The following is a 16,345-nucleotide window of genomic DNA, read 5'->3' on the forward strand; positions in this document are numbered from 1 at the left end:
CCCCCCCCCCCCCTTCTTAGTGCGATTTTTTCCCTGCAACTCTGAGACTCTATCTTAGGGAATTCTTCCCTACCCCTACCGGCCTTCCATCAGGGTGTGTCTGGATCAGAGGAGTAGCAGTCTTCTGTCTGCTATTTTTCATGTTATGCTTAGCCTTGGAAGTGAGGGAGGAGCTGTCGGGTAAAGAAGGGACATTGGTGTTGTGGGTTAAAATGTTACCCGAACCCAGGTCCGTCAGAGAGAGGGCCTGGGACGAGGGCTGACTAAGAGGGATAAGGTTTTGAGTAATGGGGGCTCGGGTTAAGAAGGATAGTTCAAGTGAGTGGGCTCTAGAATGGGCCCAGTCGGCCTGGTCTCCCTCACGCTAAATGGTCCAGGGTCGTGAGACACCTCAACAGCAGGGGCAGAATGGGATAAAGGATTAGAAAAAGCAAGGGGGATGTTGTCGGGAGCTTTCGATAAAAGGGGAGGAGACCTTTTAGAGGACGTCATATGCAAAGCCTTCTTCATCTATGAAGGAGTGGTCTTTGAGCAAGACTCGTCAAAGTCGGAGGGGCTAGCCTTGGTAGAAGAGTCCGAAGCAGAAGAAGATACATCAAAAGGGGAGCTATTGTCGGAACTTTCTGAGGAATCGTCTGAAGCACTGGATGCAGCCTTAGTTGAGGGAGATCACACGTCACCATCAGTCGATCCTTTAGGCGATCGAGGATTCCCAAAGTTGTCGGTCGCATCTTCCAAGACAGAGAATTTGTTGGGACCAACATGCAAAGATCGAGCTATATTCGGAGGGTTTCCATCGATGGCCTGTGGCTGATCATCGACGGCCAGTGAAGCGGGCTTTCTTCTTCTATTTCTCCCTCTTCCTCTTGTTGGTGGCAGGAAGGGAGTTCCGCGACTAGTCTTAGACATTAGGGATTGATTGTGTCGGTTCAAAGATGCTGTCGGTGATCCGGACCTCAGAGGGGGTTATCTTTGAGCATGCTTTGGTATCATGTCCAAAAACTTTGCAAACCATGCATTGTGGGGGTTTCCAGTCATAATGCATTGGTTGCTAAAAGGTGAAGTCATCACCGTCCTGGACAGAGATGGAGGAAGGAAGAGCGTCTGCAACGGTGACCACGACACAAATTCGAGCAAAAGCAAGGCGATCTTTTCTATTAGTTCTTGCATCGGAACACACAGTGGTGCCCAGAACTAAACCGACGACACTTAATCCATGCAAACACCAGAAATGAAGGGGTAGTGCAGGGAGGGAGTTCCAGATGGGGATGGTGGAATAATCAACCCTATTAAGGAGCATATGTTGGTGCCAAGGTCTGAGAAATAATGGTGATCTCCCAACGAACCATGTACCTCTTTCCAGAATTCTCGCCTTATCTTGCTCCTTAGAGAACCGGAACATAAAGAAGCCATGGTCAAGGAGGAATGTGTGCACCATTCCCACAGGCAGCCATTGCTTCAGAAGGGACATCTTGACAATGTGAAAGGGGGGACGTTTGCCTAAGAAATGTCCAACGAGGGCATTGTTCCATTGGGATGCTTCAAAGTCTAAAAGACACTTGGGGCAGACAGCAACAATGGATTCCCCAAGTATGGTTGGGGGACGAAGTGCAGGGAAAGGCTATCAGCAGGGGGAGAGTGTTTGAAATGGGAGTTCCAAGGGACAGCAAGGGGGGAAGCTAACGGCGATGGAGGTGGTGTAGGAGAGGGGGCGATGGAAGTTTAGTAGTCTCTGGCAAGGGTGATGTAGGGATAGATTTGGACAACCAAACCAGACCCAAAACTGTAGGAACTTTTAAACCAAAGAAAAACAAAAATCCACCAAGTAAACCAACAGCAGTATACTAACAAATCTGGACAGCAGGTTCTAGAACCTTGCAGTCGATCCCAACAGCTTCAGGAAACTTCAACAGTAGAATATTAAATAGCATATGATAATCTCAAATTACTATTAGAAGATTCAGTCCATTTAGGAACAAGGGCAGCAACCAACTTCATCACAGATTAGGTAAAACCAGAATCGATTCCACAAAACAGCAACGCAGGGAACTCAGAACTCAGAATTGCAGAAATCAGTTATCACCAGTTGTAAGACTAAACAGTAGCAGAAACTAGGGTATTAAATAGGCCATACGTAGCAGCAATACCACAGCAACAAAACCATCAAACCAGAACTCAATTCTGGGCAGAAATACAATCGGCCAGGATCAGAAACATCACCATACCAGACAAACCCCTGGTCTGATGGGCATGAAATTTGGATCGAACCACCTTCAGGAAGGAACTAGCCTTCGATCAAAGTTTGGTGGCCATCGGATGGTCAGAACTTCAAGAACAGCTAGGCCGACAGGGAGAAAACAGAGAAGACCAACTGAGAAATCTGCAGAGAAGTTTGATCACTTACTTTAACTGCTGGAGAAGAGAATCCAATAGGAAAACCAGATAAGAAAATACCCACCCGGACTTCTCGCCGCAGATTGTCAATCGGATCACACACCAATCCCTAACCCTTGATCAAACACAAAGGTATAGCCATGGAGAAAACCCAGCGGCAGTAGCATGAAGCTTTTCTTTTTTCAATTGTCAAAATCGTGGCTCATAAAAGAGCCATATCCTTTATTTATAATGATGGGGAGGGTTTACAAGTAATAGTAACTCAGAGTTACTAAAAATTGATTACAAGCAGTTATTAAAAACTGGAAATTAGAATCTAATGAAAATAGAAACTAGTCTAAACAGAAATTAGAAACTAATGACTTGAAATTAGAAACTAATTTAGGATTTCAAAATATAAACTAAATAACTAATTAGTAACCCCATCAGCAGCCTAAACCGTGGACTGACTTGGACCAGATCTGGGTCGACCCAGTCAGCCACTTGGGTCGACCTTGGTCTTGGTTCTCTTTGTGTAAACCCTTGTTGGAACTGCATCAAAGGGTGGAGCCCCAGTTGAGAGTTCGGCCATCGGATCAGGCAAGGCCGGCCATCGGTGGTGTTGTTTCCGTCTTCCCTTGATACTCAACTCTGTTTCTTTGTTATTTACCCAAAAGAAAATTTAAGAATGCCGGGTACTATAATGTTTCTTCTTCATGACACTATATAATGTGTTTTTTTTCCCCTATAGGCAAGCTTTCTCCTTTCTCTTTCTCATTATCCTTTTATTAAAAAATAAAATAAAATTCTAGCATTGTGGGCGCACATGTTGGTGCTGACATGTGTGATATGGCCTTGGAATGACAAACATACATACTCGTGTTACATAGTGTAATGGAATTTTAAAACTTAAAAGTTTATACTAGTCAGAAATAAGAAGGACTAGGGTTAGAGATGAGGGAAGAAAAGAGAAGAGAGGAAGGAAGAAGAGGGAGAGAAGATGAGAGAAGAAGTGGAATGAGAGCAAAAACGTGGGAAGTAGACTTGCTCTTTCCCACATATTATGTTCAACTAGAACTTTAGCGAGGTGAAAGTAAAAAGGAAAAAACAGGTTAGGACAATATAGTATAAGAATAGTTCATAAACTACCCCTATTACATAAACTCCAACACCCCCTCATTCCCAACTTGTATAAGAGGGTACTAAATTGGTGAGGGATGAGTCCTTTAGTGAAGATGTTTGCCAATTGATCAATTGTCTCCAAAAAAGATGTTAACAGATCAATCTTCTCTTTGATGAAATGTCGCTCTACTTCAATATGCTTTGTCCTATCATGTTGCATTGGGTTATGGGGCAATGCTTATTGCTGCTTTGTTGTCATAGTAGAGTCGCCTAGGTCCTTCAATGTCATACCCCAACTCGAGAGCCAATCGATGTAGCCCAATGAGTTCACAAACTCCATGAGCCATTGCACTGTATTCAGCCTCTGCACTAGATCTGGCTACAACTGGCTGTTTCTTGCTCCTCCATGTAACCAAGTTACTACCCACGAATGTGCAATAACAAGATGTAGATCTCCTATCAGAAAGGGATCTAGCCCAATCAGCATCGGAATAACCTTCTTTCCTTAAGTGATTGTTTGTTGCATACCAAAGTCCTTTTCTTGGAGAGGACTTCAAGTATCTGAGGATCTGTTTTACCGCATCCAAGTGCCCACTCTTGGGCGCATACATAAATTGGCTTTACTCCCACTGCGTAAGAAATGTCTGGGCGAGTCAGAGACAGATAGATAAGTTTCCCCACTAGGCTATGGTATTTCCATGCATCAACAAGGGAAGGGCCACTGTCTTCTCCTAGCTTATGATTCTACTCAATAGGAGAACTTGCAAGTTTACAACCCAACATTCCTGTTTCTTTCAATAGATTAACTCAAATTTTCTTTAGCATATGTTGATTCCCTTCTTAGATCTTGACACTTCAATGCCCAAAAAATATTTCAAGTGTCTTAGATCCTTGAACTCAAGCTGTTTTGCCGAATAGGCTTCCAGCCTAGCTATTTCATCATTGTCATCTCCAGTCACCATGATATCATCAATATACACAATCTATGTTGTGATGGTACCATTACCTCGCCGGGTAATAATGTGTGGTTCGCTTGACTTTGGGAATATCCATTCTTCAGAATGGCCTGTCTAAACCTCTCAAACCAAGCCTTTAATGATTACTTCAGACCCTAAAGTGCCTTATTTAGGAGACACCTTACTATCGGTTGTCGGAAACTTGAAGCCAGGAGGGGGTTGTATAGACACTTACTCTAAAATCTCCATGGAGGAAGGCATTCTTCACATCCTACTGATATAAGGGCCAATAGCTGTTTGTTGTCATTAGATAAAAGGACTCTTTATTGAGTTATGTTTGGCAACAGGAGCAAAGATCTCCTGATAATCAATTCCATACACCTGATTGTACCATTTGCCAATCTTGCCTTGTACCCCACAGTAGCAGCATCTGATCGGTACTTGATTGTATAGACCCACCTGCATCCAACTAGAATTCTTTCTTGGGAAGGCCAACCAGTTTCTAGGTATAGTTCTTCTCAAGTGCCATCATTTCCTCAGACAAGGCTTGTTTCCACTGAGGGTCTGATATAACCTTAGTAACAGTTTTGGGGATGGAAGCAGAAGAAAGAGTTGTTGTAAAAGCAACACCTGTAGGAGAGAGAGAGTATCATAGAAAACAAACTGGGTTATAGGATTAGCACAAGCTCTCTTACCCTTAGGAACAGTGATAGAGAGATCCAACTTCGAATGAGGAGAGGGGATGTTACTTGACTGAGGAAGGGGAACCTCAAGATGTGGATCCAAAGAAGACTCTTGGCAGGACTTCTTTGTCCTTCTTTTGTATACAATATCAGGTGCCTTTTTTGTACAAGGTTCATCCACAGTACCAACATCATCCACCTCTTTATGTTTCCCAATATAAAAAAAAAAAGGAGTAAGAGGCAAAGGGGTAAGAAACGAAATGGCATTAGTAGCCTTTTCACTTTCATTTCCATTCTCCCCCTGAAGAGGATGCTGATGAGAGGCAAATAAATGTTTAGACTCGAGGAAGGTGGCATCTTTGGAAAGAAATTGCATGTAAGATGAAGGGTGGTAACACCTGTAACCTTGGTAGTGGAAGAATACCTTTGGAAGAGACATTGAGAGCCTTGGGAGCGAGTTTGGTGCGGGACGATTTGTTATTATGCACATAACAAACACAACCAAACACCATGGGAGGAAGAAAAAAAGTAGAAGATTGAGGAGACGAGTTCTACGAGGTTTTGAGACCTAAGGATTTTGGTAGTCATGCGATTGATGAGAAAGCTGCAGTAGAACAGCTTCAGACCAAAATTTTTTAGGGACATGAATACCAAATAAAAGGCTTCGATGACTTCTAACAAATGACGATTTTCCTCTTAGCTACCCCATTCTGTTGGGGTGTATCAACACAAGCAAGTTGATGGATAATACTATTGTCAGTAAAAAAGTCATGTAGACCACCATATATGTACTCCTCCCTTTATCAGACTGGACAATTTTAATCCTGGTTTCAAACTGGGTGCAGAGCATTTTATAAAAAAAAATTTGAATGCATCATCTCTTATGTTTCATAAGAATGATCCAAGTACAACGAGAGAAATCATCAACAAGTGAAACAAAGTAACGATGGATAAATAAGGAGGTAGTAGGACAAGGTCCCCAAACCTCAGTATGCACAATGTGAAAGGGAACATGAGATCTATTATTATGTAGGGATACGATGAACAACAATGTTTTGCAAAAGTACATGGTTCACAATGAAATACATGAGAAGAAGGAAAAGACGTAGATAAATGAGGTAACAGTTTCCTCATAACAACAAAAGAGGGATGTCCTAAATGTTGATGCCAAAGCATCGCAGAGTTTATAGAACTACTATCACTATGGGTACATGCATAGGACTGTGATGTAATAAAAAAGGATAATTGCGGCTCAACTCGGTAGAGTCCGCTCACCTCACGTCCACTGCCAATAATCCTCTTCGTCACCAAATCCTGAAAAAGACAGTGAGAAGGGAAAAAAGTGATACAACAATTCAAGGATTTAGTCAAAGTGCTCACCGATAAAAGGTTCAAGGTAAAGTTAAGAACATGAAGAACGGAATTAAGTGAAATAGAAGGGGGAATGGGAATACTGCCTTTACCAAAAATAGAGAGGGTACTATCAGCCACCCAAACCTTATTCTTACTAGCACAAATGGAGTAAGAGTCGTAATAATGGGACGTACCATTCATATGGTCAGTGGCACTAGAGTCAATGACCCCCACGGATTTTTGGAAGTTGCAGAGGTACCACATGCATAGCGGAAGCTGAGACATACTGTATGGTAGATGGACTATCAAGCTGAGACATGAATCGGGGAAGCACTGCAATATCATCCCTAGAGAAGGAGCTGGTATATGCCTGTGAGTGTCCTCTAGTATCAGTCTCTGTGATAGTAGCATGCGCTGTAGCACCTCCTCTGTGGCCACCATGTGTGCCAATAGATCCACCACGTGTACTAGAAGGATGGCCATGAAGAACGCAACACCTCTCTTGAATGTGCCCAAGTTTCCCACAATGTTCACACTGCCGTCTATCTCTGTCATTTCCACGGGATGGCCCTTGGCCTTGACTGCCTCCACGTCATTCTTTGTGGGTAGTGTAAGAAAGAGTAGAGCGCTGAAGTGAAGATGCAGAATCCATAGCACCTCTCCTGGTCTCCTTCCTCAGGAGATAACTACACACCTCATCAAGGGATGGAAGAAGTGACCGGCCCAAAATCTTTGTCCTAATTTGCTCATAGTCTGAATTCAGCCCACCTGGAAGAATCAGAACACGCTCTTTTTCAAGAGATCTATAGACCTTGGCTTCATCATCAAGATTGGACAACTGAAGATCTCGGTATTGATCATACTCCTCCCAGAGTCCTATAACAGTATTATAGTAGTAAAAAATGGATTTGTTCCCTTGCTTCATGGAGAGGACCTGTTGAAGGAGTTGTTAGACCTTCATAGAGTTGCCTACCCTGTCATAGGTCTTAGAGACACTATCCCAAATATTCTTAGCAGTTTCCTTCCTGATATCTCTTGCCTATCTCAGGTTCCATGGAGAAAAGTAGCCAAGTCATAACAATCGAGTTCGCAGTTTCCCAAGTCTAGTACCCTGAGTCTGTGACAACGGGAGCCTTGATAGCCCCAGTAATATACCCTAGCTTCCTGTACATCGTTGGGATAGCTTCACAGAATTTGACCAATCCATTTAGTTGGTACTATCCAACTACACAAGAGAAATCTGAGTATTAGGATTATCAAAGACAATCGAACTGCGGTTGGTACTATTTAACTCACCCGATGTAGCTTCCTTAGGTTCCGTGAGATCAGACATCATATAAGGATACATGATACCCCTAAAAACAACACAAATGGAGATCCAAACCAAGGAGGAGACACAGGCCCCAAAAATCTCCTTCACAGAATCCGGAAAAAAAAAAATCTAAAAAGCTAGTAAACCATGGAAACTTGATGGAAAACCAATAGAACACACTTCTAACTATAAAGCTTCATCCAAAACTCACATACAAGCATCATAGCAGAGAGCATATCCAACAAACATAACCAACAAATGCGCTACCAGCTATTCTAGACCAAATAACCTAGAAAAGAGAACTTGCGGTACCTGGCAGAAAATAGGGAATGAGGTTGTGCTCCAACAACACAACCAATCAGCAAGCCTTGGGTGATTCTTTTAAGCGCCCAAGCCACACCCCCCAACCGACCATGAAGGAGAGAGAAAGGAGAGGTCAAACTTCTGGCTGGCGGTAATGCTGTGGTGAGCTCCTCTTCTCTGTGTGAGCTCCAATCAGTGTTTGTAGCCGTCAAATCTCCCTCCAAGTGCCTTCCACTTGTTACTACAACTCCATTAGGTCTTCTTGTATACTCTTCTTACATAGTAAAGCCTCTAATGGACCCCTTTGCTTCTAGGGTTCCAAGAGAGACTTAAAAAAAATGAAACAAGGATGCTTGATCGATTCTCAAACCCTTGTACAACTCTGATACCAAGTGAGAAATAAGGACTAGGATTAGAAATGAGGGAAGAAGAGAGGAAGGAAGAAGAGGGAGAGAAGATGAGAGAAGAAGAAGTGGAACGAGAGCAAAAATGTGGGAAACAAACTCATATATTATGTTCAACTAGAACTTTAGGGAAATTACATTAGACCTCCCTAGGGAGGTGTATGGAAAAAAGAAAAAAAAAAACAGATTAGGACGACATAATATAAGAACAGTTCTTAAATTACCCGTATTACGTAAACTCCAACAATAATCTGATGCAGATAAGGTTTATTTTATCGGAAATAAGCCTTGGTTGGGTTATGTAGGTGTTGGGCCTTTGATCCCGTGGGTTTTCTATGTAATAGGCTACTTTATGGGCCTAAACTATGAGTATTCTTTGTAATAAGCCACTTTAATGGGCCTAAAATCTGGGTAGAAAGTAGGAAAAATGAGATTTACTTCATTAGTTTTGTTAGTCGTCGTCGTTTTTTTTGAGTCCGACTCCATGTTGGAGTCCTTAACCTCTCTATAAAGAGGCATTGTTGTAAGTTGTAACTTAAGACAATTATTATTGAATGAAATTTTCTCTTCACTGTTTGCAAAGATTTGCCTGAGATAGGTTGTGTTCATCAGTTGTGAGAGCTGAGGGTGAGAGACCCAAGTTAAGATAGCCATTCCCCTTCCCTCATTCTTCCCCTCTTTCTTTCTTCCTCTTTTATCATCATTCTTCGTCTATTACCAATTTAAGTATTGTTCTTAATTTATCCAACTAGAACCGGATACAAGGTGTTTTTTACGGATTAAGCAATTCAGCCATATGATCGAGTCCAACTTTTGACCAGACCTATTTCATCAAAATATGATCTGATTCAAATCTGAGACAATTCTGATGGTCAGGTCTGAAGATAATTCTGCTTTTCCATTTCTGCCCTACCTCCATTACAGCTGCTGTTTAGGTCATTCCACATCTGAAATCGAATCTGTTTTCATTACCTATTTAGGCTACTGATATTGAATTAATTTGCATTTGAAATCAGTGATCTCGCTTCCCTTTCTGAACCCTAATTTCTGTGATTAAATTGCTGTTTTACCCCTTCCCTAGAGTTGTCAGAATTCCTCCACAATCTGGAATTTTCTTCTCTGTTTTTGATCCTGTTTGGTACTGTTATATTTGTTTAAATCAGTGCATCATCATCCCCAGCAAATGATCTAGCTCGTTTAGGGGTTTGGAGAGTTTACATATATAGTTCCTCAACCAATTGTGCAGTTAGAATTTGTTCATTTAAAGCCCCTTGGGAGGTGGGGGAGCTATTTTGAGCATGACGTAGATGTTTGTATATCCATCCATATTCTCCTGGCTACTAGCCTAATAAAGTGTTGTTACTTCATAGAAAAATTGAAGATAAGGAGGATTTGGACCGTTAGGGACCATGGTTTTCATGTTTAAAAATTTTCTCATCTGACCAATCCGTTACTGTTCAGGTAGGTCTTTCTAACAAGGAACTTTAGGTTTAAGGTAGTGGAAGCTTCTGTACTGGGGAGGGAAGATGGCTTTTTTTGGGGGGGTTTGGGTCGGGGGCTGTTCGGCATCTCTACAAGTTTCAGTTGCTTTGATTAGTTGGGGATTGCCTGAATTGATTGTTGTGCCAATTGAAACCTAGAGAGTGAGTTACTGATAATAGAAGTATGGTGGAATTCTGGCCGTGATTTACCAATGTAGGCATTTGAAACTGCTTGTCTTGGCTCTAGATTCACATGGTGTCATAATCAACTGGGACTAGTTGCATCAGGTCTCATTTGTATAGGGTACTCAGTACTCTACAATGCCAGCTTTCTTTGCAGTTTCTACAACAGTAAGATATAGAGACATCTGAACACATTTTTGGCCACATCGGTTGGTATTTATGTTCACTGGCCCCATTGGTCATTGCCTCATTGGTGATTCTATCACCACTGAACTCAAAGCAGCTATCAAAAGTCTGAAATGTGATAGCTAATGGTTGGTTTCACGGTCATTGGAAGGGTCTCTATGTTGATGATCAAATGCCTTAAGATACATCTGATGAGGAAAGCTAGTGTTTTTTTTCAAATAACTTTTCCATTTGGAAATTCATTTCTTGTCCCCCCCCCCCCCAAAAAAAAAATCTCTGACAGTTCTCGTTTGCTTCCTTTTGACCTGTTAGGAGTGGTCTGAAGTCGTATTAAATTTTAGCCCAAGTTCTCACTGTTGATATTGTGGTGGGTAATCCTGGAAACAACCACTTTTGGGTTTAGGATTTGATGTAAAGGTTCTGTGCCTTTTCATCGTTTGGGTGACAATTCCTCTTTCATTCTGATTTAATAACACTATGTGGTAATGCAGAAGAGCAAAAATTAATTGTGACAGGAAAAGCTGGAAGTGCTCCATTACTTGTTGGAGCCCATATCTATGATACATACCTCTGCTCTAGCACGCCAAAACTTAAAATTCTGTTATGGCATTGATCAAAAAGTATTTGGAAAACATTATTGTTTAATCAAGAATTAGTATTGTCAAATATGTTTTCTCCAAAGTCAAAATATCTGAGATGTTCCCATTTTCTGTAGTTTAAATGGTCCCTTTAGTGAAATTTTAATATAAGGTTATATTTGAACTTTCTTTTATTAAAAATTCGTAAAATGTCTTATGTTTTGGACTTTTTATCAGGTATATTCCACTGTTGTGGGCGACATTCACCTTTCCTCAAAGCCTTGGCATCATAGGTGGGAAACCGGGGGCTTCAACATATATTGTCGGTATGCAAGATGACAAAGCATTCTATCTTGATCCTCACGAAGTTCAACTGGTACAGTGTAATCCTACTCAATTTCTCTCCATTAAGCTATATTCTATTTTTTTTAATGTAGTTCGTCCTATCATCAGTCCTTTCAGAAAGAATTTTATTTAGATAACAATCATCCAATTTTCTGGGATGTGATATTCCAAACACAAAAATTGACCTGATGTCCCACTGGAGCATATCCAAACATGTCGACTAGTCAACTGGGCCATTGCCCATTGGGATGTTCCCGCATCATTGACTTCCCCTAGAACCCATTAATTCAGTTACCATTGAACTTCATCCTGCACAGACCATTCCACGATCATTCACCATGACAGAAAAAAGTATATCCAACATAAGCTGAAATCCGCTTCCCCCAAAGCTCAAATCCCTTCACCCTTTGAACTTCATCCTGCACTGGCGATCCCACATTATTTCTTTAAATTGTCTTGCATTTGATACCAGCCTCCCAAATTCTAATTATCTGATTCATATACTTACATCGTTGCCTTGTTTCAAATCAAATGATGCCCCAGAGCCTTAGGATATGACTTAGATTTTCTTCCTTCAAAGAAGGTAGTGAAAGTTATGCAGCAGACAAATGGGCTACAGTTTGCCTTGACAAGTGGACAGGCAATGGCAACCTAAGCCCAAGCCTTCTAACCCAAAATATAAGGTCACTGATCCATGGTTTAGACTTAAAAAGAGGCCCACAGATAGGTTAGTGGGTAGTCTAGTCTTTAGTATACTCTCAGGGGTACTTTTTGTAATTTAGAATTAAAACAAAGGCAAGGTTCAAAATTTTGGATTTCGCTTCCATGTCACCCCAGCCAAACTACCACTTTGGGTGTTTTTGCAAACTGAAATGTTTTTGTAAAATGGTGGTGAAATTGATCCATTTTGTTGAAACTTCAAGCCCATGTTACACGTTTGAATCCTTAATTGAAAAAAATAACACCCAAAGTAGTAGTTTGGCTTCAAACTTTCTAGTGTATAGCATAGCCTACCATTTCATTTCCCTTTTATAACCTATTTTACACATAATTTAAGCATAGAACACAACATTCAAAGACAATTGAAATATGTAGTAGGAAAGAAGAAACCATAAAATTAGGGAGCATTCCACAATCTCAGTGTGAAATCATTCTAATAGACAATTAGTACAAATTGTCTACTATTTGATTAAAAGTTTATAACCTAGGCCTATGTCAATACCGCATACTGTTATGGGGAGGGTGAAATCACTAAGCTGCCCATGGGACCAAGTGATCAACGGAACCAATGCCCAAACTCTGAGGGCTATGTCATCCTTTGCTTGAAGAATCTCTTGAAGTCCATCATAGCAGTCCTGTAGGTGGAATCATCTACATATGCAAGAAAACCGAACCCAAGGAACAATTCACTGGGCTATGAAGGATTGAAGGTGCATATGTTAACCCACCATAACTGCTTGGTGTACAGGGCATGTATCGTTGGGGGCTGGCTATAAGAAGTTGCTGTCCTCTTGACCACTTCCTGACTGACCCTCAGACTCATAGATTTAGGTATCGGTATCGGCCAATACCGGTCCGGATCGGATCAGGTTGGTGCGTATCTGTCACTTTTGCCCCTTGCTTTTAAAAAAAATACATTTTTTTTTACTGTTTGACCCCTGAAACGATATGGGTAACTGACCCAGATCGGTCAAGTATTGGGTAGTAGTCTCAGCTGATACCGATACAATACGGCCAATTCGGTCGATATGATACCGATGCTTGAAGCCATGCTCAGGCTTGGTGGCTGTTAAAAGTGTAAACCACCCCCCACAACACACCCCCACCCCCCAAAAAAAAAAAAAAAAAAAAAAAAAAAAAACCAAAAAAAAAAATCATGGTGTGTGTGTTCTAGGTGGTAGATTTTAAGTTTTTGTGTGCTTATGTTTTTTGTTATTTACTTTACATTGTAAGATGTATGTAGACTTGGGCTTTTAGTGGTTTCCTACTAAGAGTCTAATGCTAGAGTATATTATGTAAGTACTGCATGACCACGATAGGGAGCTCTATCAATCCTGTCTTGTTCTAGTTTTCCCCTCATTCTCTCTTGGTTCTTCTCTCTTCTTCCTCTCTCTTGTGGAGTAGTTATCCAATTCTCTGCTGCTACAGTGGGGAGTGGAGAGCCACCACATTATAGTTAGAACTAGATCTATCTTGGGTAAAGGAGGGTGCACATCATTGTACATACTACATACCCACCATATCCACGGCCCTCAAGACTTGGGCCTCCAAGAGTGCCGGACAAGTTCGTATTGCTACATCCATTCTATCTTCCTCATCTGGTCTGATCCAAAGCTGAGATTATCGAAATATTTCAGTTTTGCACGAAACCTAAATCAAATAAATATCAAATCAGCATGTAAAATTTACCGAAATTTAAAAAAAAAAAATTTTTGGCAAGGTGAAATGGGGGCAAAATCCTAGAGAGAGAAGATAGCTCAGCTACACAAGGTTACAGTTAACCATAAAGAAGCAGCTTCGAACCTTATCCATTAAACAACCAACAGACTTTTTTTTTTCTTTTTTGGTTGGGGTGGGGGGATGTCATCAGTATCTATAGACTCAAAAGCAAGGGAAAAAATTAATTTTGGAGCTACGACTTGTAAGGCTCCAACAATAATAACTGAATTAGACTCCTTGACTAATATAAAATTAACTGAACAGACTATTAAACAATTCTATGCTTTGGTCTTCTTCTGAATAAAATTATAAAATTAAAGACAATTATAATTACCCATGTGGCCAACAATATGACCCCACAAATAGATATTGACTTTCTAATTTAAAATATAAAAATTTATATTCCCTATTCTCCAACTTTAAAATAAAGGAAAATACAATTAAACCCTATTTTTACATAATTCACCTCTATAACTGTGGAGCAAAAATCCCAGCCATTATTCAGGATCGTAGGATGCTCATTTATTACATGTCGTAGATTGAACATTTTCTTCCAATGAGAATGGTGAGATCTGCCAATTCTTAAGCAGGTGAACAGGCAAACATGAAGCCCTAAAGCCGAGTTTTACCTTTTTCTTATGCTTGCTATTCGCCTATTCGTCATACATGTTTCTGTTGACAGCATGGGTTATTTGCTTTGGCCTAATTCATTCTACTTTTGGATTTATAAATTCTCAGCCACTAATATAGCATAATTAAGACTTTGATCGCAGTTCATTTCTACTGGGAAATGGCCAGGTGGGGGTGGTGGACCAATCAAATTGAAAAGAACCACTCTTGCTATGTGATGAATGTAGTTGTCTTTGGATTTTTGTTTGCTTGCTCATCAGTTCCCCCCCCCCCCCACCTTCTTTCTACTACTTTATCACGATTGTGTAGTAGTAATGTTTGGTTGTAGGCTAAACTGTATATTTTGACTGATATTTCAACTTGTTTGCTTATATCAGGTGGTTGATATTAGGAAGGAGAACCTTGAGGCTGATACTTCATCTTACCACTGCAGGTAGTTTTGCTGCACACAGATGCAGAAATGAAAGAACCTTTAATCCATTTGTTTCTGTACTCATTGTACTTTTTCCATAATTACAGTGTCATACGACAATTTCCCCTAGACATGATTGATCCCTCCTTGGCTATTGGTTTCTATTGCCGAGACAAAGGTTTGCTAGCTTCGGTTGATTGTATTACCAGGATCGTTTTGCTGGTAGTATGAGGAAATATTTTCTTTACATTTTATTTAATACTGGTGTGCAGATGATTTTGATGATTTTTGTGTTCGAGCTACCAAGCTTGCAGCTGAATCGAATGGTGCACCGTTGTTTACTGTTGCTCAGTCCGTAAACCTTTCAAAGACAATGAACCCTGATGACATGGTCAATGCACTTGGTGGTACTGGTGGAACAGGAGGGGATAATTTCTTTGACCAGGAGAACATGAGCGATTCAGTGGCCCAACCACCTGAGGACGACTGGCAACTCCTTTAATGAAACCTTGATATTTGGTTTCCTGTAAATGCTGGGTAAAAAGATATTTGCTTTTACATACTACCAGGATACGATTCGACCCCATATTATCCTCTTAGTTGTATTTCTAATCTATCGTTGGGCTCTGCTAAGTGTAACTTTGTACATATGAAGGGCTATACTATTTTGTTTCCATAATTTATTGATTGAAATGATTGATTTTTTTAAGGTATGTAGTTAGTCACTGGTACCTTAAACGTTTAGAGGTTTAGCCAAAAAAAAAAAAAATTTCTAGGGTGCAGACGGGCGGGTCAGGACCGGGTTTTGGAAAACACAGGACCAGCCTTGGGTCCCACTCCCCAGAGTTCAGCCCAGGCTGGTCTTGGCCATGTTTTTGTCAAATTTTGTACATGTAAATGGGAAATAATAATTTTGGTTGCGTCTGTAACCTGATTTGTTTGTAACCAGACATTATTTGCCCCCCAGTATAATTGGTTTTAGCTTTAACATATGGGTTAGTAACGTAGGCATCATTTGACAACGTTTCTGGAGACACAAGCAGCAAAAATGAATTTTTCTAGAAATGGATTTTTGGGTGTTTGATAAACCTATTTCTTGGGTCGATTTGTGTACACATTTGATAACATGCTCATCATTTTTGAGCTTCAAAAATTTCATTACTTTTCAGCTGGGGAAGAGTCATGCTTCTCACTTTTGGGCTTTTTTATCGGGCACTAATCCATAATTTGTTGTCATCACTTGTTTTTATAAAAAATGAAATAAGTTATACTTGTTTCGTCACAGTCATTTCTTGTAACATAAATTTTCATAAATTCCTATTTATGTTTCCAAAAACTAGGAGAATGAAACAAGATTATCAAACACTTTTTACCCCGTTTCTCCGTTTCTAGGAACAGGAAAACACAAAAAAGTGTTTTTAGGAACATTGTCAAATGGTGTTGTAATTTCACACTTGATAAATTGAAGTGAGTCTAAAACCTATTGGCTTAAAGGGTGGAATGGAAATTAAGCCCATGTCTCCTTTCTCTTCGTCTTGGGTGACATGTATGGGTTTGTTGTCTTCTCTTGCCTTTCGAATTCTGC

General features: G+C 40.6%; 1 protein-coding gene across 2 annotated transcripts in view; it reads left to right on the plus strand.

Moving 5' to 3' along the window:
• LOC122091612 (cysteine protease ATG4-like) overlaps positions 1-15,473 on the plus strand; it is a 27,946-nt gene extending 12,473 nt beyond the window's left edge. For both annotated transcript variants that reach the window (XM_042661628.1, XM_042661627.1), the window contains exons 6-9: positions 11,172-11,310; positions 14,726-14,781; positions 14,868-14,938; positions 15,033-15,473. In XM_042661628.1, coding sequence (XP_042517562.1) covers positions 11,172-11,310; positions 14,726-14,781; positions 14,868-14,938; positions 15,033-15,262 — 496 coding nt within the window. In that variant the 3' untranslated portion in view covers positions 15,263-15,473. The remainder of the gene's footprint in view (positions 1-11,171; positions 11,311-14,725; positions 14,782-14,867; positions 14,939-15,032) is intronic.
• Positions 15,474-16,345: the final 872 nt, after the last annotated feature.

This window comes from Macadamia integrifolia, chromosome 10 (assembly GCF_013358625.1).
Source record: "Macadamia integrifolia cultivar HAES 741 chromosome 10, SCU_Mint_v3, whole genome shotgun sequence".
In the NCBI taxonomy this organism is placed as follows: domain Eukaryota; kingdom Viridiplantae; phylum Streptophyta; class Magnoliopsida; order Proteales; family Proteaceae; genus Macadamia; species Macadamia integrifolia.